Genomic DNA, 26,553 nt, shown 5'->3' on the forward strand with positions numbered 1-26,553 from the left:
GTTCGGTAAATTATCGAAGAGTAATTCTAACTAAATTGAACGTTATTTTCCTCAACCGTGAGTGTTATAGCTGCGGCATGTGGCTTAGCGTGCGTATGCTACATGGCAAATAATAATAATAATAATAATAATAATAATAATAATAATAATAATAATAATAATAATAATAATAATAATAATAATAATAATAATAATAAGAAGAAGAAGAAGAAGAAGAAGAAGAATAAGAAGAAGAAGAAGAAGAATTTGAATTGTGCTTGGTCAGCGATGGCCTAGCGACGTCATGTAGGTGTCGCTTCTTGACAATTGGTAGTTATAGAAATAAGATCGCACAAGAACGCACAAAGCGTGCAAGGAAGTTTGGACTCTCGGGTGCTTAAACGCATTTGGGGACGCTATTTCTAGAACTCCCTAATGAACCGCGCATACGTAGTCTGACGCGAGGTCAGAGCGCGTGCTTAGTATTTCGGAACATGCATAACAAGTTCGTTTGTTCTTTCTCCGCAGATAACCTCTGCTACCTGACGCACGGTGGATCCTCGGAGACGTTCACGGTCAACGAAGCCTTCCCAGTCGGTAAGTTCGTGCCCACAGCTCATCCACACGGGCGACCAAACAACACGTTCGTACTGTGTACACGAAGTGTGTTTTTGCAGCTCCCGTTGCACGTAAAACTTTGTTCCCTAGAAAGAAAAAAAAAACGTAGCTTTAACGCCGAGTCATGCACACCAATTGAAGTGCCTGCAATGAACTCCCAAGGCACCACAGAAAAGGAAACGCGGCGTTCAGTATATTGTGTCTCGTTCAACAACCTCCCCATTTTGTTATTTCTTCCCGCGTTCCCTTCACGCAGGGTATCGGGCAGTTCTCCCGGTGTACCTTTGTCCCGATTTTCGGCCGCTTCTTGAAGGTATACCTCCGCATCTCGAACGTGGGATATAGTTGTTCGGCATGACATCCCGTAGTGCAGGCCACGAAGAGCGCTATTATAGAAAAGGGCTGTGGTTTAGTTCTGACCGCCCGTCGTGGTAGCGTAGTGGCTTTGGCGTTGCGCCGCTATGTCCGAGGGTCGAATCCCGGCCGCGGCGCCCACATTTCGCCGGTTTCGCAATGAAAAAGAAACGACCGTGTACCGCGCATTGGGTGTACGTGAAAGAACCCCAGGTGGTCAAAAGTAATACCGAGACCCCCACAACGACGTGTCTCAAAATCACATCGTGGCTTTGGCACGTAAAACTTCAGAATCTAACTTTTGAATGTTTTAAGGTTTGATCTCATAAGTCTCTTCACGAGCTTTTTACGGGAGATGTCTGAACGCAGCACTCAGGATGAATAACGTATCAGGTTCTTCAGAGAGCCTACCAGGATCTTCTTCGAGGGTTTAGTCCCTACAGGCGCCAAAATCGTGCCGTGTCTAGTAATATAAATGTTTCATTTCCTTGAAACGACGCAGGCCATAATACCGCTGTCTGATGCTGTTGGGAAGTTAGCCCTCGTGTCTTGTACATGCTCGCACTAAGCCGGCAATTCTGCATCGTCTGTCTTACCTTATTCGCCCTATTCACGTTTTCTGTGATGCGAGTAGAATCGTGTCTGTTGCGCAGAGAGCATCGTGGGCACCCTTCAGGTCGCGGGCAACGCGAGCGAACCATGGGGCGACATCCAGCTGCGCATGGCCGACCCCGAGGGCTCGCCGCTGACCATCCTGCCGGGAACCAAGAGCCTCGTGCTGCGCCAGAAACTGGACAAGGAGGGCCGCGACGGCCTGCGGTCCGTCACCACCGACGTCATCTGCTCGCCCAGGCACACGCGCAAGGACGACCACCTGGTGAGCGTCTCCTTCTGTGCACTGTGTGCTACCCTGCTCACGCCGTGGCCTCTAAAAAGACGAAAGAAAAAAATTATCCGTTCTTCATGTCGAGTGTATACGTGTTCGGAACCGTCTATACGTAAATGTCGGGACACTCACTGTGCATAGTGCGTGGTGCAACTTGTCTGTATGTTCGTTTGTGTCTAGGACTGTAAGTGAACTTCGTTTACCCCCCTTTTTTAGCAAGCTCTGCTCGAGACTTTTTGAACTTATGACGTGCTCCTTCTTATCTTGCAATGTTTTCTTTTTCTTAATATATTTCCTATTATTGTTTATGCATACGCAATCGGCGAAAAGAAATGAAGCGACACTGAAAGCCAGTCTTAATATCCTGCTCAAGATCACCTTCAGGAAATTTGCAATATTATTCGGTAAATTCATGCCACCACATCAATCTTGATCGCCGATATCAGGTGTTTGGCGTGGTCGTGGTGTATTATGGTTTGCTTGCGCATTTGTTTTCAAAAGCTTCTTGCTGATATCCACTGTAGCGCTGTTCGGACGCATCTACAGAAGCAACAAGTTTTTCAGCGTGGTCTTTGTTTGGGAACAAAGACATAAAAAAAAAAACTGAGGGCACCTAAACACTTGCGAGTTGTAAATGCAACTTCGATTGCGAATTGGAGATTGACTCCAATTGAACGCCGCTGAGCGGTCCTTCTAGTTGTGAACGCCTCGCGGGCAAGCGAGCGCGTTGAGACGTTTGGAAGGTTTAGCCCAGTGGGTAAGACGGTGAGCAAGCGTGGGGTCGTAGGTTCGAAACTCACCACCGCCAACGTTGTTCCTTTTGAATTTATTCTGCTTTTTTTATTAAAAAAAATTGTCTTGTTTCGGGGGAGGGAACGGGGCGGGAATGGGGGCGAATGGGGGAGAGGAGGGGGTCGGTTAGGACTTCAATTCAGCCGCTGTTAAATTCATTTCTTACAGTTTATCTGATGTTTGTAGCGGTTCATTGAAGATTACTTTGCGATACTCTTTACTTTAACCATCAGTTCACTTCCGTCGAAAGCGAATACAAACATTCGTTATTTGCAACAACAACAACAAATATAATAATAACGATAGTGTTGGGAACGACCACATCCGAAGGAACGGTTGGGAAAGGCACCACATCAGTGGACCAAGACGGAAATTGATGGGGTTTATTGAAGTAACGTTGGTAGGCAACGGTGGCGTTGTCAAAAAACGTGAGAAAAAAAAGGGGGGGAAGCAGAAGACAACGCGGTTCGATCAAGAAAAAGAATGTAAAGAAACTGGCGAGATACCAACGAGCATTACTTCAAAAGCATAGCTTGTAAGAAAGTAATGGCATATTTGGGGGAAACGCGTGCGAAACATCATCTCCATTTAACACTGGAACAGCCCGGGAGACGATGAAACCGCAAGATATTGCACGCATAGATTTCTTTCTTGTTGGCCATAATAATGCCGGGAACTCGTTGAGGTAAACTGATGGTTTCCTTATGCGCAGTCTCGGTACACTGGTAGCCGTAGCCAGACTCAAATTAACGAGCAATGCAACCCCGGGCTTGTTTCTCACAGATGTCCTCATCCGTTCCGTTTCCCGTTACGTGCCCTCTTCGTGCCACGCATTAGTTGGCACTTTCTCTTTTGCAGTATAACCAACTTTTTTTATTATCATTGCCTTCGACGCATACGGGTGAGTCTGTTACGTTTTTCCAGACGGCCGCATAGGTTCCGGCAGAAGTCCCACTTTGTGCGCACGTAAGTGTGCTACTTTCTTTCTGCAGTGACACAGAGCTCTTTCGCGCATGGGCCATGTGGCTTTCACGAGTCCCCTGTACGTCACGTGCATGCTCTTTATAGCTCGGCTCAACAACAGAAACAAGAGGCTTTGGCTAGAGCGCCGGCTTGGAATGCAGGAGAGTGCTGGACACGTGTCCCGCAGTGTCCGGAGAAAAAAAAAAGTGCTAGCCGCGTCGCCCTGCTGGAAGAACAACAGAAGAGACCCAAAAGTGTATGAAGAAAATAGAAAGCTTTCTTTAAAAATGTAAGCGAAGGTTTCGAGCACTTTCACGGCAAGAAAAAAGAATACTAGGAGAGCAAGACTGACGTCTTCATCTCTCCCACTTTCTTTTCTTTTTTTCTGTACGGGATTCTGTCACGGCACCTGTCTAGTGTCTCGCAACATTGTGGAGCACCTGAAGACGAAAGTCAAAGAAGGGAGGGAGATTTAAAAAAAAAGCAAGAGTAATTTTTTTTGTCGCGTGACTCTAGCTTAGTTTGTCCTCGTCGCCTGCAAGTGATTCGCGGAGCAGAGAACCCACTGGCACCGTTCACCGGACACATGGCCCTTTACACCGCGCTATCTAAATCGGCCACCTGGCAGGAAGCGTATAATTTAACGGCGCTGCAGCGCCCGTCTATAATTGCGACCGGGCGAGCTAACGGAATTTCTTTCGCCGGCGGCGGCCTTGCCATGCAAATAGGGCGCCACTCATGCATGCACACGCGATGTGGATACGTATCCGAACGCCGCGCGTGGAAGCCAACTATAGCGTGCTAGAGCACGCGTTCCCGGTGACGAAGGATTGGATAAGAAAGATGAAGAACAGAGCAAGAAGAATAAAACAGAATGAAGTGGAGGAAGGTCTGCGGGGACAACAAGCGGAAGGAAACTGTACCACGCACGCGGGACGGGCAGACAGTGGAGCACGCCTCTGGCCCAGCTGGGTTGACATCGCGTAGCCGACGAGCTATTTTTGTCTCGTCTTGTCTTCCCTATTGTGCGTGAGTGTGTGCGTATGAGGAGGTCTTAGCGGCCTAGTCGCTACATCCGTGCGAAAATTGTTCGCTACGCGGCCGAGCAGACATTCCTTCGTGCGCGTCGTGTAAACGTCTTCGTCTGGCTGGGAACACGGAGGCGTGAAACGAGGCGACAAGTTTGTAGTTCGCGTTCGTCTCTTTCTTTCGTTTTCCTTCTCTCTTTCTTTCCGCTCTTTCCCGCACGTATAATGCGACGACAGCGGTTGTGACTGCAATCCCGGAGACACAGTGACGCGGCGCTGCCGTCATCGGCGCAGCGGCGGACACCTCAGGCCTCGCGACGACTTGTCACTTCCTAGTTCGCGCGCAGACGCGGTGTCGTATGCAGGGAAGAAGTGCCGCGCTAAGTGCGTGCGTGTTGAAAAAAAAAAGCGCCGTGGCCCTACGCATATGTAATACAAGTGCGAACGGGTTTGCGCAATCCGCTTTTCTCGTTGACAGTCGTGCTGCGCCTCTTGACAAGTTCTCTTTCTTGCTTGCCTTTCTTGTCCGTATATCATTTTTAGTTTCTCTATGTAGAAACTTCCTCGCCGTACTGGCTGCCGTATCACTGCCAAGAATTGTATCTGCATCTGCACAGCGAAAAAGGCATCGAGGTAGGAAAGAGGGCGGGCGGGTGGGGGGGGGGGTGGGGGGGTGGGGGGGCGTGCGGTGCTCTGCAAGCTGAAGCACTGCAAGGCTGAGAGAGAGCCCAGTTCGCTTATTCTTTCTTTCTTTCTTTCTTTCTTTCTTTCTTTCTTTCTTTCTTTCTTTCTTTCTTTCTTTCTTTCTTTCTTTCTTCCTTTCTTTCTTTCTTTCTTTCTTTCTTTCTTTCTTTCTTTCTTTCTTTCTTTCTTTCTTATACAACTGCTCAGAAGCGGAGCAAGGCGTTTCGTGCACTTCCGTGTGCGTTCGCAATGCCCACGTGCGTTATGCCCATCCTACCGTGATAGAACCTTCGTGTTATTCTGTCGTTTATTTTGCGCAACACAGGCCGCAGTCCGGTCGCGAGGTTTGTGTTTTTTTTTTTTCGGAAGGAAGAGCCGTGGAAACTCTCGAACTTGAGACCTTACGCGCGCAAGCCGGAGGCTACAAGTTTGCGAGAGGCGCCATCGGTAGAGTCGCGTGGATTAAACTTATTATGTATGCCGAAATGGGCGAGATAGGAAGACGCCCGTTGCGCGGATCAGCCTCGCTTAAAGTAAATACCGTGCCTAATAACTTTAGGATGCACACGCGTTAAAACTCTTGAGGTGGATACCACTTGAATTCGCGTCAAGTTACCAGCCAGATTATTGTGCAGGCAGTCGTGCAGGAATCAGGATAAGATCGAAACCCGTTTGAGTGCAGAAGCGGGGATGCCATGAAAAACTGTCTGGCCGGAGCAAAACAACGATGGTTAAATAATTGCTAGAAAACATGGAGCGATAACTGGAGAGTTTCGGCCATAGCGACGAGCTTGGCACACTAATTCAGGAGTAATTAGTGATCGCGGAGGAAAAACAGAGAGAATGGAAAACGCACAGAAAAACGCTCGCGCGCGCGGCAAATGCTCTAGTATATATGCAGAAGTTATTTGCCGTCTCATTCTGAGCTGTCTCGCAGGAATGCTATAAGCTCCTTAGTTTGGTGCGAGGCAGGACCTAAACACTGCCATGGTAAGAAACCGTCCCGCAGCTCAAGACGCATGTCGTGTTGCATGTTTAGAGCGTTCCTTAAGGCAGCTCTTTATGTCCTGTAAAGTATCTATAAATACGAGTGACGTGGTCCATGTTCTCGTCAACACTGCATATGGGACACATTGTCGTGGTAGACAAATTGCACTCATGTTGAAATTTTAGCGCGAAAATTAGACAAGGGCGCGAAGGAACGCTCGTGCCGCGTTGCCTATTCACCGTCCACGTTTAAGTTTAACTCTAACATTTCAGCGTGAATACGTGTCAGCTCGCTCAGTGTACCCTTCTGAAACACGCTGTGAAGTCGCCTGTTGAGAACCGCGTGGCATATGCAAGTTGCGGTCGGTCAATGATTATGCGGCCCGTGTTGGCGCTCTGCATCACACCACAGGCTACGTTGCGAGTGCCACGCAACGGCTGGCCCAAGCGGCACTTCGTGGCTTCTTGAATGTGTTATGACCGTGAGCTTGAACGAGTTCTGGCCAGTTGTTCGTGCTGTTAATTCAACAAACGGCATGACGCATAAGTAGTGGTGATGCTATACAGCTTAGCCGACGTCGATGTCATGTCGTGATGGCACATGTAGGACAAGAAAAACACCTTGCCATTTATTTCCTGCCAAATTGTGCGCCGTTTTCAAATAACCCCGCACTGAGAAAAAACTCCCACCGTCCTCCAATGTGGGGCCATCGCGTTCCTGGGAGCAGTCGCTTTCCTTAACTAACTATAGGAAACTAGCAGACCATGTCATGCCGCCAAGCTAACCGACATCTTCGAGCTTTTCTCTGAAGCCGGGCAGCTCCGCGGATGCATGTGCTAAACACTACTCTAATAAAGAATCCCTTACCACTTCCTTCTACCCTGCTTTCCTTGCGGGGTACAACCCTACCCGCTAAAAAGAATAAAAGGAAGAAAAAAAGAAACACTGTGCCCAGACCCGTTCAGTGCTTTGCGACTGGGTTGTGCCTACGATCGCATTCGATAGTGCCATTGCATGTGTCCAATGTATTCCAGTCGCTTAAGTGACCAACGAGCGAGCATCTATCATAAGGAGAAAGCCAAGCGTTGAAAATAGCTGGAGCCCCCGGCTGGCTGAAATCGGTGTGGTTGATCGGGCACTCGCAACCCGTACGAGGGCGCGGTGGCTTGGTGCCGCAAATGCTTGTGCGATCAGTATTAGCATCGTTAACCGAATGAGGCCAACTGCAGAATGGAGGCTCTTTCCAATACTATTCAATCAATCCTTATTTACGCCATCTGCGCCTCGCATATAGTTTGGAGTTCCTAGTCTGGTCGCTCCGTAGGTCTAATAATTGTTTCTTGCAGCGTATTTTCATCATTTCTTTCGTTGAACAGTGACGTTAGCTAGGAAATCTTATAGAAACATACGATGCGTGTTCGTATACATTAGGAAACTATGGGACGACTTCACAGTGCTTTTTTTCGTTAGTGCTTTTTACGACTGGCCGGCCGCCTTCGCTAGTATCTGCCTAGCATTGGGATCAGTGGCTGAAACTCGCACGTGCGAGCGATGCTATAGTGTAAGAGCTGATTATTTGATGCAGGTGGTGCGGGCATATGCCGCCTCATACAGGGCAATAACTGTGGATGTCACTACTCCAGGAAGGTGTTCTTGACATTCTCTCTCTCTCTCACACACACACACACACACACACACACACACACACACACACACACACACACACACACACACACACACACACACACACACACACACACACACACACACACACACACACACACACGCACACACACACAGCATCCCAACACTACAGCCACTAAGTAACCATGGCGGCTGAATCGTGACGTTGTGGATATTCTTAACGTAAGCCATTGGCCAATGGCACAGAGAAGAGTGAAACGCTTTGGGAATTCAGCCACTGCACACCGGAGCTCGTACTCACAATAATGTCCTTACGCTAGAATTTTTCTTCAGGGAAGTGCAAGCGATTAGTGACGCAGTACGTGTTATTAGCGAAGGTGACTGGCGAATGGGAAACAGCATTTTTGCGAACACGAAGCTTTCTCAATTCGGTCTGAGAAGTGTTCAAAGTGAAGGCGAGTTTGTGCAGCATATTGTGAGGGCTAAAATAGCGCCATACAGCGAGTGGAGAGAAGCTTGCCTCATGCATCGGCAAGAGGCCCCTGGTTTCCTTTTTGCTTAATAAACCTTTGAAACAACAACAACAGAGGACAGAGAGCAATGCGAAACAGAACACGTGCTGTTCCACGCAAGACTAAACAGCTGGCGCTCTCTCGTCTTGCGCTCTTATACCCGCGAGCGGTTTCGTGGTTCCCAGAACCTCCACAAGGCGCGTTCCGACAGCCTCAGTGAGAAAAAGAAAACAGGGTTGCTGCCCGCTACGCAGCCTCCGAGCAGATAGACACAACAGGCTGGCCGAGAAAGGCACCGAGCATTTCCCACGCCCAAGCGTCTTCGCGCGCGAACACGATCGTGATCAACGAGAGCGCGTTTATGCCCGTTTGCGGCGACGCACGCATCGGTCGGTACCCACGAGTTTCGACGACGGCGAGCCCGGCCGCAGACGGTCGGCACGCCCCGCGAAGTCGGGCTCGGTGCCGAAACGCCGTAAACAGCGGTTTGGCACTCGCGATGACAGCGAGAGAACGCCCTTAATGAAGCGTCTGCGCGGTAATTAATTTCCTCCCGACGACGACGACGCGTGGCGCCGTACACAGTGAGCTTTCGGTGATCGCTGGGAGCGCTGCTGGACCGACGGCGAGAGGAGAAAACGCAGTACTCGATAATAACGGAGATAAGGCGATTCCACCCAAGGCGCGCGTTTCTGAAGGCGCCCGCGGGACATTTCCGGGAGCACAGTACGCGAGGTCTTCGGCCTCGCCACACAGCGAGGTTTCGTTTGAGTTCGGGCGTGCCTGCGCGTGAGACAAAAAAGGGGTTTGTTTACCCACTGGCGCATCTCTCGGCGCGTGTTCGAGCGCAGCCGTGCTGGGCCCGACTCGACTGCCCGAACATTCGCACGCGCTCGACTCGTGCGGGAAAAAGCATTGTCTCTCAATATCCGACCTTTCAAGCCACGTTGTCTGCAATATCGAAGTTGTCGGCCATGTGACTTCTTCGCACGTGACGCGGGTTTCTTTTTTTTTTTTTTGTTCCACTTACGAACTTTATAATGGTAATGAAAAATTTTCCGGCCGCATTGGCTTAGCGGCTGGGGGTTTTCTACTGCTGAACTAGAAGTCGTGTGTTCAGTTGCAGGCCATGGGGGACACATTCCAATGGTGATGAAATTTAAGCAAAAACAAATTGTATACTGGTCCTTGGGTCCACGTTAGTGAGTCAAAACTAGTCCGGAGCAGCCCGTTAAGCTTGTGAAACGTGAAAGTTTCGAATCCGATTCAAGACAAGTATTCTAGGAAAGAAATAAGCACTTCGAATGTTCAAGTGCACGCAGACGCGTGTTGTAAATCAGAGTCCAAAACATGGCCTGACTCTGGTAATATGCTGAATGGATTACACATATTTTCTATACAATGTTGAATGCAATGTCTACCCTGCCGAAAGTCTTGTCTGTAGGGCAGGTTGTCAGAGCGAGTGATCGTCCGTCACCACTCACCATCAGGTGCCTCTGAGCAGCAGAAACGTCTCACGCTGTCTGGTGTAGGAGGTGTAGAAGGTGCATCTCGGACCGAGTTGGCTTACGGAGCACGGAGCCACCACACCCATAGTCCTTCAGAATAGTGGCTAGCCGGGTTTGTTGGTACGAACACATTCTTTAGCGAACAGCGTGAATAACGGTACACTTTTGTGCCTCTTTTGTGTGTCCCGTTATTCGCGCTGCTTGCTAAAGAATGCATAGTCCCCTATCTCTGTAGGCTCCGATACCAGTCGTAACATCTGCATATTCGGCCATAAGTGAATGTTGGTTGGAAACTTTCCAGTAGCGAATACTCTAGTCTAAACACTAACAATTTAAGCATTCCATTTGTATCCAAAATTTCGAAATATTCGCACATCGCCGTGCTCCGTTGCCGGAGCCCGCCATCCGGACGGACTTCTTCTCCGCTGTCCCCGACTGTGCGTCGGCGTTGGTGGGCCGAGCCGGGTCGTTTCGATCCGCCGCCGCCGTGCCTTGTTCTGCGCCGACCTTTCACCTGCGTGCGGCTCCTTGTTCTGGTGCTTTTGTTGTTTCCTATCGCGAAGCAAGTGGCAGCTATAGCGCCGACGGCGGTAATGATTTCCACCGCGGCTTGACCTCTTGACTCGACGCTTCCGCAGAGAGGGCGAGCTCGAGTGATTAGCATGAATAGCCGACTAATGAATAGGCGCACGCTGGCTGTAAGCGCTCGCACGTGCGGTCGTAAAATTCCTATAGCTTCCTTAGCCTCTTTCATAGCTCTGTTTCGACCTGCTATCCAGGCTTTGGCCACGGCTTTTCTCGTCACCCTCGATCTTCTTTTCTCTCTTCGCGTACCTTGTGCTACTTGTTTCTTTTGTGAACTGTCTCTCTCTGTGAGATTACTTAGCTGGTTTTAAGAGAGGGGTCAGATGCTTACAACTGGCACGTTCGAACATTTGGCATGTTGCAAGTAGCACAGCTTGGCGAGTTGGCTGGGATTAGTATTGACTGCAACGTGCTCACAAGAGGACGCAGAGGAAGCGCTTACCTAACGAAAATAATATTTTCTTCGGAAATACAAAGAACGAGTTCGACAATTCATTGGTTATGGCGTTGTGCTGCTGAGTACGATGCCTCGGGCTCGATTGGGGTGGTATGCAAGAACGCTCGCGTGCCATGCCTTGGGTGCATGTCAAAGAACCCAGGGGGTTCTTGCCGGAAACCCCGGGAACAGTTATGCCGGAACCCCCACTTTGGCTGACCTCATAATCAGATCTTCATTTTGGCTCGCCAAACACCATCATTTAATATTTTTTTTTACAATAGCCCAGTCAACGCGCATGCATACAATCACAACAATGTACTTCTACGCAAAGCGATGTGACAGTGATAAAAAGAAAGGTGTCGATGGGATTGACACGTAGTCATTAAGATTTTCCATCACATATGGAACACAGGGTCTCCATATTACCACGTACGGATTCTCACCAACATGCCGCATTAACACAAATGCACATTACCGCAAATAAAGACTGGCGATCACGTAACCTATTCAGTGGGCACGCATGTGGCCCCAAGTTGCTTATCGCCCCGTAATTAAAATGAATTCGGTACGTTTTACAACCGAAGGCGCGTTGGATGGTTCACACCAACTGCGAGCACGTACATCGCTGACATACAAATAAACTTACCCGTTGCAAAGGGGGAAGGAATTTCTTATACGAAAAGCAGACAAATCGGCCCGAAATTGTGTCCGAGCTAGCCTGCTACCTCATTCATTGTTAATATCTTCAACCCCAGCGGCACGGCATCTTCGTTCGATCGTATTCCCGAGTCTGTCAACGAGAACATTTTCGAGTGTTCATTGGTTCATATACAGGGGATGTGGACTTAGGGTTGTGCAGTCTTAAAACGCGACGATTAAGAGAACAAGAGACAGAAAGGGCAAACGAACTGAGGACAGTTACGAAACCGAAGTGCTGCGGGTAAACTCTGCAAGGTACACTTCGTTTACCAGGACTTTATATTTGCAGCTAACATTACTGCACCTTGGATTATTGGGTAGCGATATTAAAAATATGTAATAAGAGGCACGATGATGCGGTCTTCGACATTTCAGGAACGCATTTGGCCTACGTCGATGCAAAAAGACTTGTGCGTCTGTTGTCTCGACGTGCCTGCACATTAAATTATCTCACAGAGAGACGACCACATTCATATTTCACCGCTCCAGTTCTGTATCTGCTGTGCTGTACATACCTCAGCGCTACACCGGTCGCAGTCGGTTGATTTTTGCCGAAACGGCCCCTCTCCGCCCCACTCGAGTAAACGGGTCAGTTGGTGCCGCCTGTCGCGGTGATTTGTTCTGAGCCGCAAATCGAGTCTGGTCACTCGGCTGAGCGGTCGGCGGTGCCATTTTCCCGTACGAGACAAAGCCAGAGTCGTTCGATGGTTCTTGCAAAGTCAAACGAGGCTCGCCTACGAAAGAAAAACAAAAATGCTTCAGCCCGCCGCATTGCAGTCTACGTGGTTGGCCTGTACACCAACGTGCAGAGCACGTAGTTTGTGACGCGGCGGCGCATTAAAGCGCTTTTGTCCAAAATCCTCGACGCGACGCGACCAGACAAGGGTGACGGCGGCGCTGCGTCCAAATTCGTCGCCGCATCGTGCGCCCGCCACGGTCCAACTGAGGCAAGATGCGCACGAAGGAAACTGCGAAAAAAAGGAAGGCATACAAACGCGGAGGGGGGCTCAAAATACCAAGATGTAAAGTACGAGGCGCAAGCGAGTGAAGAACGCAGTGTGCGTGCGCGTGTCTGTGTGCCGTACCGTCGTGCGGTCGTCCGTTGCTTCCTTCCTCGCTCGAAGCGTGACGGGAGCTCGGCGCGGGTCGGGTCTCCCGGTCACCGCTGCCTCAGGCGCCACGTGTTCCTCGCGGCGACGTCCGTGGTTCACTGTTAAAAAAAGTCCTCGTGCCACGCGGCGCGGACACGCATCCTACAGGTGTCGCAACACGGAAGTGCGAACTCAGCGCCACCGCTTGTATGGTCGCCGTTATCTTTAAGATCGTCGAAGGAATGACTAGCGGGCGTTAGAACGCGTTGGTGGACGACTGATAATAGTTAAGCTGCAGTTGTAGATTGTACTTACTGCAATCTAGAGAAGGTTGGTTGTACTATAACGGGGTATAATGGGGAGGAAGAAAAGATGTAATAAGGAAACACTGCAGGGTGGCTATGCAATACATTGATGCTCCCGCACTAGGTCATCGTGATGTCATGAAGTTTTACAGTCCCTGTGCTTGATTACTTGAGCATTTACTGAGAAGCAGGCTTCACGTTGGTTTTTAAAGGAGTCAGCGACTCTAGCTAGCCAGTTTCCAGAACTTTTTCTGACAAAAAGAGAAAAAGAAGCCTGTACAAGCTAAAGTGCGTCCAAATGTGCGATGTCACATTGGCGCTACATCAGTACTGTTTGCGCATGAAATGAAAAAAAAGCGAGCTTTAGCATTCATTTCCTGCCCTGCTGTCACCATTTCCCCCACCGACCGCATGTACAATTAGTCTTGATTTCGTGTTGCTCTATTGTACCATATCAACACAATCAAGGCATCTGACTCACCTCCTTAAGCAAGGTAATATCGCGCTGCAAAGCCACAGACTAACTCATTATTCTTATTTTTCGGACAGACTGCACACCGCATGTCAAAACCGTTGGCTGTTAACGGCTGAACGATATATGTTGTTTAATCTCTCTAGTCGACCCGTGGGCAACCGAAAGATGTCGCAGTTGGTAAGCTGCTGGGGACTTTTGTTTACGTTAGCTTCGTTCACATGCGCTTGAATATTAGTACAGGTACGTTCGTGCATTCTACTCCATCGGAATGCGGCGGCTGCGACGGGGATCCAACCGTTGAGCTCGTGGCTAGCAACAGAATTCCGGGCCACATTAAAGATTAACTCTTGAGGTCTGTTGACTATTTGCAGATTTCTGATAGTCATTTTTTATCTTCTCTTGACTGCTTCTTTAGTCTGCATAAAAGCAGTAGGCTGTATAAGACTCCTTAACTAGACGCTTTTCTGGTTGACATCGCTGCCTTCTCTTTTTTTTCTCTCGCTCCATCTTTCTCTCTCCATAGACTGCATAGCAGCAGTAGTCATTAATAAGCCTAATTTTCGGGGCCTATTTACTCTACGAATACTTCCAAACGTTTGCATTCACTGTATGGAAAATATGTGAACGAAAGTGCGCGAATGCAACTCCATAAAGTGTCCGTATGCATTGCACAGCAGTCGGTGAAACACATTGCCAACCTTTTCAACATTATAAAATTAATCAAATCAAATCAACATTAACGAACTTTCTGTGGACTGTCTAAGCACAAAAAACGGCAGTGTTCTAGTCACTTTTGTGATTCAATGCATCAAGCAGCGGTTTAAAAAAAAGAAAGTAACTAGAACGGCAATGCATTTCGACGGACACTTGAAAATTAATATCTCGGAGCTGGTGGTGTGTAGAGAATTCTTTCCAAGTGGATACGCCGTGCGAACTCCGCGGCTATAATTCGTATCTTGAAATCTGTGGCGTAAATATTTAAGATAATAATTAGCGTAATTGCGTTAATTATTCAGTTGAACATTTCGATTTCTCGTAGAAGTAATGGCCGCCTCATCCAGTAAGCTAGATCAAGGGTTAGAAGTGTGTCATCTGCCATAGGAAATCTTTAAAAAATTTTGGTGCAGCTAAAAAAACATCCTGTAGGTCACAAATGTACAAACACTCATTTTATTCAAGTAACGACACTGAATGGGCGAGCTGGAATGTCTTCTTTTTTTCGTCTTGTCTGTTGTTGCGCTGGCAGATCGTAGGCTCGTTCTCTTCGCTGACTTACGGCTTTCCGTTGTAGGCTCACCGGTGCCGTCATTCGGCCTGCTGGCATTTGCAAGCGCGGTGTTCTCCCAAGGTGTTGCTTATTCGCGCGCCTGTGTCGCATTCGGCGGCGAGCTGCCAGAGGGTGCAAACTTGTTCTTTTTTTTTTTGAGTGCGAGAGATCAGGGGGTAAAAAAAGGTCAGTGCTTCATCCGGTGCCCAAGGCGCATGCTGCCTATCATGCACCGGACTGGGACAAACTTTAGGTTTTCTTCGCGATCCCAATCTCGCGCTAACTTACGTTTACGATACGTACACGGTGGAGCAGACGCCGCGAACTGTTACACTGTCTCGAATGGGGAAGGCTTGTCTTCGTCCCGGAATGTTCTGTGCAACGATGATGAGTTTGCCATCACTGCAAGCGAGACCACGTGCCTTGGCCTCGTTGACAGCGACAGCGCATCCCGAACGTGCCATTGGGGGAGGAAGTGGACAGCTCGAATGCATGGGCGCACTACCGGCGTCTATAAGAATAGCAATTCAAAGACTAAGAGCGGGTCTTTCGAAATAGGCAAGCAGTGACAGCAGCAGAGCCCCGCGATGACCGAGATACGAGAGATGTTTTCTGCTATGGACTGTATATTTATAGCGAGGAGACGTAGTTTAATATCATCGCGCGAGACGATGGGCCGCGGTAAGTCTTCTTTTATGGACAACCGTTCATTTGCCGCTCTGGTTGGAAGGACATAGCTCGAGCGCCCGGAGACCAACACAACTGAAAAGATGACTGCTTGCGTCGTATATTTTTTCTTGTACGTTTCCTGGTTTTCCAACCGACCAATAAGTCCGCTAGGACTCCGCTATCCTAGCCGCGAACTAATAAAAATCATCTAATGCTACGAGAAACGTATGTTGGTAACGCCCTGCTGGCGTACGCAAAACATCTCCTCAGTCTGAGAACCAAACACTTCCAATCAGCTGCTTTTGAGAACGTATAGAAAAAATTAGGGAAAAAGTGCAATGTTTAGGTCCACAAGCTGTTTATGAAGATTCAGGCATAGGTAGACTATCCCGCTTCATTTTTTTTTTTTTTACTTTTGCGATGCATCACGGACCGCAATTTTTTTCCCTTTGTTTTACCGCTTGTTGATATATATTGTTTCACTCTGTGGTCACATTCCGTTAAGACATTCGGCTATTAGTGATTCGTGTGTTTTTTACGCAAAACACGTTATTTAGTTTCCATGCAGCTCCAGCGTTTGTCGAAAAATATAACGCTTAAGCGTGGGAGTCTGTCGCAAGCACGTCAGCTATATTTGACGGCAGAAGGCAAGCCATTCACTGCGAGAGTTCTCGAGTACTAGCCAAGAGCACTGCTGCTAAGACATAAAAAAAAAACTATGCAATGAGATGCTCACGCCTCGTATATGCATCTGCTACCCCTCTGCCACGACGTCCGATAAAAAGAAAAATACTTAGCAAAAGATAAAGCCATAGTGATAAAAGTTCAGTGCTGTCCATGTGAAATGTGAGAAGCATAAGTGTATTCAGCGTGAATTTAACTGCCCCCAAACACAGCGTCTTCCAAATTTATCATACCCAGGTTAACAAGCTTGCGCTCCTCGAACTAGAAACGCCCCGGTAGAACGCAAGAAAGAACCGCATTAAGGATCGGATGTCTACAGAGCCAAGCATAGTCGACGTCCGATTTTTCAGACTCCCTAGGGGCCGCGGAAACGTCCGAAAGATCGGGCAATCCGAAAAAAACGACTGCATGCCTTTTACTGCCCCACAAGGACTCAATTCGCCACGGGAACGTCCGAAATAGCTCTCTAGGCCTGCCAGTGCACTTATTAGGCGTGTCAGTGCTCGTACTGTAAGAGAAGACGGCGGATGCACGCGTGTATAGTTAAGGAATACATACTGTGTCCCGGGACAATTGTCTCTTCCCATTCTTGGTGCGCTTCACGGCAATACTTCGCGTACTCTTCACCGCGTAACAATCCTGTATTGAGGCGGAGCTGACTTTCGGGAATGGGCACTGTGCATTGCGTCGTGCTTTCCGAGCTTCGAAGCCATTGGTGAGGATTACAAAGGTGGAGTCGGCGTCATTCCTAACAGTTGCGAATTGTTTTAATGAAAAACACGGCGCCGAACAGCAAGAGGCTTGGTAGCGAACCTCGAAGTAGCTGGGCCTGGCGTTGTCGCGGTGGTGGCTACGGCTGCTAGCGGACCAGCGTGCAGGATCGCCTGTTCGAGGCGACGAGATAATAAATGTGGCGGGGGTCGTGCCTTCGATCAACGCCATTTCGGACCTGCGGCCATGACAGAACGTCCGGAAAATCGGGCGGCGAAGGGTGTTTGCGTTCAAAATTTCAGACGTTCTTATACATTGACTATGCGAGGTACCGTGGCGGTGCCGCGAAGGCGTCCGAAAAATCGGGCGTCCGGAGAATCGGTCGTTGTCTGTGTATATTTTTCGTGCCAAGCGGCATGTTCGTTGCCGTGTACGGAAGCGTGACGACCCTATAGTATGGAATGTGGCGCAGTTTACCCGCATTCTCCGCAAGATAAGTGCAGCAACAGCGTGACTGTAAACACATACTGCGAGGGGATCATTCTTCAGAGACCGGCGCCTATTAACGAGCGTCATTGCAGGGCGTACTCTATACTCCGCAGCTGAGGACACCGTTTACGACCTGCGCAACCGTTGTGTACTGGTGTTTACTCGTTGTCTGAGGTTTGTACTTGAGCACGACGTCTACGTGACCGAGTCTTGTCTCAGAACGAGTAACGAGTTTTAAGAGCGGATTCTCGACACAATACGCCGTTTTTTATACCGGTTTACGTGCGGAGTTTCAGTAAATACGTGGCGTTTGTGCCCTGCTCCAACAATGGTTATGGTTGTGTAGGAGCAATGCAGCCTCCGTAAGAGAGATCATGTTGTTTATTTGGCCTAGTTAGACGGCCTATAGCAGCTCTGTAGGTTGCGTTAGGCCTAGACCAAGCAAACACTGGTGAATGAAGGGGTTGGGGGGGGGGGGGTGTTTCATAGCGAATGCCGAGCCGCGTGTGTGATATGAACCGTCGAAGAAACGACGTGTGGGTCAATGTTTTCTTTGTACTTCTCATTCTAGCTTTTGATTGCTACTGGCACTTCTTTTTCACGTTATCGCACGGGCAGCAAAAGAAAAAAAAAGAAGAAAGAAAAATATCTACGAGCTTACACGTGAATGGGAGTGACGAGAGCTTTTGTGTTTCCGCTTATGAGAGTGCAATAAAGATGCAGTAAATACTGTGCGGAGACTGAACGCCAATTGTAGTTACATCAGTTCCAGAACGCGACCGTACGCGCCAAGAGACAGACCTGGACTACAGCCAGCCAAGGTTTAATCTTCGGCACTCACTAAGGTGAGGGCGACCCTCATAATAATGTACACACTATTCTGACGGGACCCCTCACTTGTCTTGACTTGCCTCCTCCTCGACAGTTTTGACAGACCGCTCTCCCCTCCCCTTGGGCTACAGAACGGGTCGCTTCGCTAAGCTTGGCGGGAGCCCTCCGTGTCAGGCGCAGTGGTGAAGCATAGGATAAAAACAAAATAAGAAAAACAAGTACGGCAGAGGTCAAACGAAAATAATAATAATGGAGCAAAAATGCGAAACTCCGTATCATTCATTTTTCTACTTCATATTTAGCTACATACCGCGAGATCAAGGCTCAGGTGGGAAGAAACAGCACCAACTGACGGGCATTCTTACTCAGTCACTTCCGTCGTCATCCACCTACAAAATACAAAACAGGCAGGCGTTGCGACAGCTTTTGTCCCGCGTTTCGGTAGCCCGCCGACAGGCGATACCGATCGTCGGACGAGATTCCGCCTTCTTCCGTCCCCCGCGAAAGCACGGCGACCGTTGCGACGACGACAGGGGTCCCTGAGAACGTCACGACCGGGCACCTTCTCCGCTGGCCGTCCGCGGATTCGACCCCCCTCCCTCCCCGAGGCGCTCGCTTCTCTCTCACGCTGCTCAGGACACTTCGCATCGCGTGCGTCCCGTCCCGTTGAGAGGACCGCGGAACCGGCGATTGCCGGCTGCGCCACACCCGATGAAGGGCATCGCTTTGAGAGACATCGAACGCCGACGGCTAAGAAACCCAGCCACGGCGAGAACACCAATGGGGGACAAGCTGCTTGTGTACTTTTTGTGTCTGTTTTTGTTTTCTGGATGTCATTGTGAACCTTTGTTACAGTAATAGCTCTGGAAGGCACACTGCGCAAATTATGGCTGTGTGTGTCGTTTGGCGAACGGAGAATAACGGAGGAACGGGAACGGAGGATCTTTTCTTTTTGTGATGTGTCAAGTAACGGTAAACCGTTACGTGACACATCACAAAAAGAAAAGAACAGAGAAGAAGAAATAAATGTTTATAGCGAACACCGGATTTGTACCTCGGAGAACCGGATCGAAACATCGTTATACTAGCCGTCTGACCAGTCGGCCGATGTTACTGCGGGGGCAAACACCTAGTCTGGCGGCTGTGCCTCATAGATTCTACACCATTTTCTCTAAGAAATCAAATAATGGACTCTTTCTTTGTTCAGGTGAGGCCAAATTGTTGTTTACAGAGGACAACGACAAAAACAGGAAACCGCATCGCTCGTTGGCACGGTGATCCGGACTGTGCTTTTCGAATGTCGTTGTAGGTCAGAGTGCCTTCAATCAACTTCCATTACACAGTCTTTCCGTACTATTTCATAAAATGAGGAATGAAAAACTTAGCGGCAGTGAACACAAGAACCTGAAGGAGAAAGAAGAAAGCGAGACCAAGAGGTGCGGGCACTGGCGCAACTGTCGGCAGCTGCAGTCGTCCAAGCTACCGGAGAAGATCGCGTGCGGCCTCAACGGCCAAACGTTTTGAAGTTGTCACACTGTATCGAAGCCGTGTCATGTGGCCCTGCCTTCCTGTACCAGCGGCCAATACTGTATGGGAATGGCATGCCGATTGATAAGGCAGAGACTACACCAGGCGGACGTCGCTGAGGAAAGAAGAAAAAAGCAAAACAAAAGTTGTATTCATGTAACATGTCTTTCTGGGCTATGTGCACCGCTACTCTGCATCTAAATTAACAACAACGCGGGGTAGCCAACAGGCCTCACCGTACCTAACCGAGATGCTTTTCTTTCATCGCCTCTCTCTCGCACTGAGCGACGCCGCGGGCACTGCACCGAGTGTTGTCCCTGGTGTATTTTCATGATCTCCAAAGCGTGGGAGCAGCCCCACTCGGGAGTTTTGCTAGGACCATGCAAGTAAACCTGCGAGTGCACACAACTCTAAAGGAGGATTCTTTTTCTCCTCTAGCCCGCTCTGAGAGCAAGAAGGAGAGAGAGAGAGAGAGAGAGAGAGAGAGAGAGAGAGATCACAAAACATAAAGCTAAGGCATTCTGAGGGCAAAAGTGAGCAGGGTTCTTCAGCGCTATTGAAAGATCCTGGAATGAGCAAGCATAAATTCTGCAGGTCCTTGAGGCTGTGAAGAAGCTGATGTTTCAGAATGTCGCGCGCAATGTATTACTGAATGACACGCCGGTGAAGAGTGTTTGAAAGGACCTCTTGGTTGAAATCAAAGGAAGCATGTTTAACGGTTCATTATTGATATCGGAAGCTACATTTTTGCGGGAACAATATGTGGTCTTGGTAAACGTTTAATGACCGTATCACACGTGTACATTCGACAGCCATTGAAGTATATCGCCGTTGTGCTCGTCGGCTTGTCAGTAAAGCTGGAAAGTTACGGTTCCTCAGCAGCGGGTTAGTTGCCGCTGGGGCAACTAAACTGCTATCTCGCATTTGATTGCTATTGTCACTGATGATCAAAATAAAACCGTCTTGATAATCTTATTGGCCATAGCGTTCGATACTTGTCCATCGAAAGTGAACATGTGTCACGGCGATAACAAAATGAAGTCTCTTATAGATTAGCTACGGAAAATTTTGGTGGCTTCTCTCGCGATTGACACGTTCGATAAGTATATAAACGATGTAATATAACCAACCTCGTTACTGTCTTCTTTCTAATCGCAGAGTATCACCGTGCCGGTCCGAATCATCGTGACGGATGCCAACGACAATGCTCCGGAATTCCAAGGCACTCCTTACTTCCTCAACATCAGTGAGGTACGTACAATAACAAGCGTTTACAGGTGCGTGGGCCATATTAATACCGTATCATATTATCGCGTATGTGACTAGCACTAGTGGTCGTCGTGCCAGTAATAAGGACCGTCAGCTTTTGGTCCGCACGACATACGCGCTTCTTGCATTTTGCGAGCTTAACCTCAGTAAATGATCCTCATAACATACTAAATCCTGCATGAGACTGCGTCGTATCACAATATTATCTTCAGGCCAGTAATATCTGCCGTCGTGGCACGCCCTCTTCGCGACAGAAAGTCCCTGTCACATTTTGAGACCTTTTCGGCCTGGCCTAGAAACCAAAATATTTCTAGTAAGTTTTTTTTCTTTCTGTCATTATATTCATTTCGGTGGCTGTGCTAGGAGGCGAATAAACTTGTTCCGAGGCCCAGGATTTATTATGGCTTCTATATGCACTCGGATTTGGCAGCTTCGCTTCGGGCGCAATCGAAGGAAGAAAGGAAGGCTTCTGTGTCTGTGTCTATGTCTGTGTCCGAGCTTCTGTGTCTCGGTGTGCGCTTTACAATAACGCAAAACCACTGCTTCTTATACAGAAAACTCGCTCTAAGCTTTATTGGCCCGCGTCGTATCACCATATCTCTTGTGAATGGCCTACTTGGGGGACATAATTATTCTTGTCGGCTGTATAACCGTCGGGTAAATTATGACGGCCGGCCGCGCGCGTACTGGCTAAGCCAGCCAGCTTGCACAACTTCGTACCAACGCCCTGTCACCGGGGCGTAGCTGCGCATGCGCCGCCGGCAGCACAAGACACCCGTTGTGCATAGTGGATGTCGTCAGGGCTGCGAGCATCGCGCGCACAGCTGGCATCGTTAAGGTATTTATTTTTTTTATTGCGCCACGCAGCGGCCAGGAGTTCATTTTGGTGCCGGGGCACTCTTTCCGCATGCGTAAGTGAGCGCCGAAGTTTCGTCGAACACGCTCGCAAATTGGCGAAAGCGTGGCCTTCCCTAAGCGCATGCGCGTAACATGAGAACGCCACAAGCAGCGGGCTGGCGTGCTGAGTAACGCGCCTTTGTTGGCGCTGCGCATTGATCACAAGGCACAGACATGCGAACGCAGGAAAGCTGCGGCCCGTATCGCACCTTTTTCGTGATTGTCGAGCCTGCTCGTGCTGCCCCAATACCGCGGCCAGCTTGAAAGGAACGCTACGGGTGTGCAGGCGTATACACCTGGCACAATGGAAGGCGTACACCGAACGTGGCGTGGTCGCGTGCGTAATTGTTTTACCGTAGTTGGGTTGCTTGTCCTTGCCAGCGAGCTGCCGCCGATTGGCACCCTTTATTGGTTGTTCCTGTCTCCAGCATTGTCTCCTTGGCCCGTTGCCGAGCGCACTGCGTGCGGAAACTTCTCTCGGCAACGAGAGAAAAAAAAGAAAAAAAAACGTCGTGCGGAGAGGCGCGTGCTTTCAGCCGTGTCCTCGAGTTACACGAAATGTGCTGCGGGCCGAGATCCGGCTGTCAGTGGAGCGCGAGATCTTGAGAAGGCCTTCCGCGAGCTTCGCACGCTTTGAGATAGTCGTGTCGCTTCCGCTTCGAGGTGGTGACGCTAAATATATATGGGGCACATTGTCGTTGACGGCACGTTACGTTTTGGAAACCTCGTTTCTATCTGCCTTGGCTGCGCATACATACCTCTTAGTATTGCGTGCAGATCGGATCAGCGAGCCGTGAGCACTTGAGCGGCCAAAGCGAAACTCGAAACAGGTACCGTTGGAGAAGTCCCAAAAGCGATGTGTATCACTTCGCGGTTCAAGCACCTGCTATAGTAGTCGCTGCTGAGGGATCGAGAGAAGGCTAGTACTGGCGTCGTGCAACGCCTCACAAAGCAAAGCACTAGCGATCAGGAAGACGTGGCTGTGAAGAAACAGAGGACAAGAAAGCATTTCATTTATGAAATAAATATAATCTAAAGCCCCCAAACCAACGCATCGCAGGCGTTATTCCTCAATGCTGCTCTGATGCATGGATTGAATCGCTCACACTTGGGATAGAGTGGATAAATTCTGCAGGAAGCGGTTGTCGGTGAAGTGGCGATGGTGGGAATTCCCATGTTACATATGTGCGGAGTTGTATCTTCCGCAACACTGAAAAAGTGATTTCGATCAACAGTCCGCAGAGCAGGTGTACCACTCTTGGTATATCGTCGTTGCATGCGTGTTCGTCGTATTCATGCGCCCTGCTAGCTGGGGTGTAGCTGTGGAAAGGTTCTTGCTGTTCTGTATAGAGCGCTGCTAGACTTGGTAGGCATTGCGCACCGTCATCTGGATTTTGCCTAAAGATGCTAAGAGCCTGGCGTGCCACTGCCGAGCTCATTAGCCCTTTCATTTTACAGCCATACCGTGCGGCATGGCACACAGATAACCTCTTCCGCTTTTTGAAGGTGCAGTTGGTGGTGAAGCGGGTTATTAACAACCATGGCGTCTCACCTTTCTTTGAGGTGTGTGTGGCCAAACGCAATCTTAGTTCATTCTTCTTACTCGTAGCCCGCGCTAATTGAATCTTAGCATAGCGTAGGAACGTCGCAGCTCGACACAGCCGCAAAAGGGCTAAATGTGTACCGTTGACGAATTAGTATACCATGCTGGCTCTGACACGGGAAGGTTCTTTGTGGAGGAAGCAGCGTTCTGCACGCGAGTGGTTCCCCGCCGGGAATGCCGCGCTGAGTAGGCGAGTCACTTGGTGCCAAAACGGACATTCATTATAGGTCGCCTCACAACACTACAAGAAGCTTGCACACCCTTGTAAATATTGTTTTTTTAATGACAAAGACTTTTTTGGAGACATCAGATAGACTTAGGGTCAGTGAGTATCTGGCAACTTTCGTCTCGTCAAATTTTACAATTTGAGGTCTTCTACTGCACGTAGTAAAACGAAAAAGGCGTCAAAATGAAGCTTACAAGGAAAAAGGCGGCACCAAGCTAGAGTAGAGCTATGTACTAAGCAGTAATAATGCGTAATTAGCTCAATAAATACGAAATGAAACCGAGATGCGCTGATTCAAACGGTGCGCACCTAAAAGTGGAACCGCAAGTGCCTTTTTGATTCCACTGCGGGTAGCGCAAGGGCATTCTGGGTGGTTTGCCTCGAATTTCCTAACCTGATGCATATCATTTCCGAAACACTTCATATTTGCCCCTCACAAACAGTGGTCATCCAAGTGAAAATGCTGAAGATGTGTGTCCTGGGTTAGGATTAAGTCTGACGGCGGCTTTACATGCCTGCTAAGCCTAAGCGCACGTGGCTGTCGGTAAACACCTTACCCGTACAACATTATATCGACAACGTTAGACGGCATTTAGCCAATTCTTCTCAATAACTTTCAGTAAAATACGTACGGCTGCTTTTCCGAATGTTGTCGCGCCTTTTCGTTGCGACCGGCCCACACGCGGGGCTTTGCGTGGACAGGGAAAGAAAACTGAACCAGCGTTAGAGGCTGTCATTCCGAAGTTCTAATTCCCGCTTGCATGGTAGACTACGCCGGGGTCGCTTGCTTTTCGAGGCGGCAGTTGTCGCGGCGAATGAGCGAGACCGCACCTGCGGGGAAAGCGAGAAGGGCGCTCGCGCGTAAGACTCGCACTCTTCGCCATTTCGGATAATGGAGCCACGCTCGGCTGCCGAGGTACATGCACGTGGCGTTTTCGCTAAGCACGCGGTTCAGGTCAGCCACGCGCGCGCGCGCGCTAGCTTTTCACCCGAAAAAAGAGACGACCCGGTGGCAGTCACGTGATGAGGACGGTGTACTGCGAGTGCTTTCCGACAAAACACGGAAGCCGTCCTGCGCATCGCCTCCTTCTCCCTTCGTGGACACATACAAAAGAGCTTTCTTCTCCGTCGAACCGCTAAAGGCAATGGAGCACTTTCCTTCATGGTAGCGAGGAAGCGTTGAAGAACAAGAAGAAGAAGCGGTACTTGCGTTTCGCTAGAGATGCCTTGCATAGCCAGGAAGTGCAGCTAAAGGACGCATGCACCGTACGCAGGCGAAAGGACCAGAAGGGTCATCCTCTTGGTGCGTAGACGCCAAAGAGACGGTGCAAGTATGTAATGTTTCTTTTCCTTTGTTCTATAACGCTTTCTTGCACTCCTTTTTCTTCTTTCTTTTCACTGTGCAGAGTACTGCGCCCGGCACGATAGTCATGCAAGGCATCCGAGCCGTGGACAAAGACCAGCCTGGTCCCTTCAGCACGGTCGAGTACTACGTCGACGACGGGCCACACTCGGTAGGTGGTGCGCGCGTGCTGTTCACTCACCGTGTTCTCTCTCTTCTTCGACATTATTTGTGTTTATTTGTGTACGCAACCTCTCCTGTTCACTTGTTTGCTTCCAGTTATTATGGATGCTGTTTCAAACGTATTTTTCTGATGCTCTTTAGTTTGTACATTTGTGCGTTGTCAAGGTTGTCACGCGTTGTCAAAGTTGTCAAGGTTAATAGCTAGGTTCTGCACTATTGCCGTTGTAATATTGCCTGTGTGTTGCTTTGGGACACTAAACATCGTAACTTCTTTTCCAAGTTGTCCAAAACATTCGGGCGGTGCTATCTGCAGCGGGTCTGTACCATTGTCGAGAGTCTCTTAAATGGGAGCTGACCTTGAAGCAAGCGCTACCGGCTGGCTGCTTGTGCTGGCGCCTATTGCAATGTGTCAACCCATCCACACGTGTCAGAAAGAAGACTTGTCCTTATCATTACGTCTTCACCAGAAGCTGCACATTCTTTCGAGGTTTGCAGACTGCCACGACAAATCATGCCACAGTGGCGCCATTTCCGTGACACTGCTTTAGACTTCTCTACACAAACCTTTCCACCAAAGCACGATGGACAAAGAACTCGAGAATGGCGAAGTACACGTGACATTGTGCCCTGTTTACAAGCTTTCCCAATGCTCTCACGCGCAGCACCTGCTGGCGTTCGAGAACCGGCTCGAGGGTTCGCTGGTGCTCCAGGACAAGCTCGACCACGAGACGCTGCCAAAGTTCACCGTCACTCTCAGGGCGCAGGTGAGCCACCGCGCGCTGTGCTGCTCTTTGCGCTGGACTCCACAGACTCGGACGAATAGGAAACAGAGTCTGCTCGTGCATGAAAGAAGGTTACAGAAGCCAAAGAACGGTGTTAGCGTATCTCTATAGGCTTTCTTTGCTCGCTGGCTGACAAACATTCCTTCAGAATGAGGAGGAAAGAATAAATCGAAGCCAGAAGGTGACAGGGCAGTCATAGATGATGTAGTTTTGAGGGACGGTTTCTTCCTTCAGACGTAAAAAATAAAATAAAATATGTTATGTATTATTTGTTTCTCGAATTAATTATTGTAGCCTAGTCTGACTAATAAGAACTAAATAAAACAGACAAAAAAGTTCTTATAGTGAAAAGAAGTGATGTTATTATTATTATTATGTTGCTATTATGTTATTGTGTTGCCAGCCTTGAGTATTATGAATCTGCTGTGAACGCTTTTCAAAAATTTAGCATAATCAACATAAAAAATGTATGACTACCTTGTTCTTCCGTCTTTTTAATTTTCAAACCAAATTTTAGGCAGTT

The 26,553-nt window shown here is 49.0% G+C and overlaps 1 protein-coding gene across 1 annotated transcript in view; it reads left to right on the top strand.

The window, feature by feature from the left end:
• LOC135901443 (protocadherin-15-like) overlaps positions 1-26,553 on the top strand; it is a 320,018-nt gene that overhangs the window by 261,978 nt on the left and 31,487 nt on the right. The window contains exons 3-7 of the mRNA XM_065431252.2: positions 508-576; positions 1,605-1,828; positions 20,887-20,979; positions 25,130-25,237; positions 25,911-26,012. Of these exons, the coding sequence (XP_065287324.1) occupies positions 508-576; positions 1,605-1,828; positions 20,887-20,979; positions 25,130-25,237; positions 25,911-26,012 (596 nt within the window). The remainder of the gene's footprint in view (positions 1-507; positions 577-1,604; positions 1,829-20,886; positions 20,980-25,129; positions 25,238-25,910; positions 26,013-26,553) is intronic.

Source organism: Dermacentor albipictus, chromosome 1, assembly GCF_038994185.2.
Source record: "Dermacentor albipictus isolate Rhodes 1998 colony chromosome 1, USDA_Dalb.pri_finalv2, whole genome shotgun sequence".
NCBI lineage: Eukaryota > Metazoa > Arthropoda > Arachnida > Ixodida > Ixodidae > Dermacentor > Dermacentor albipictus.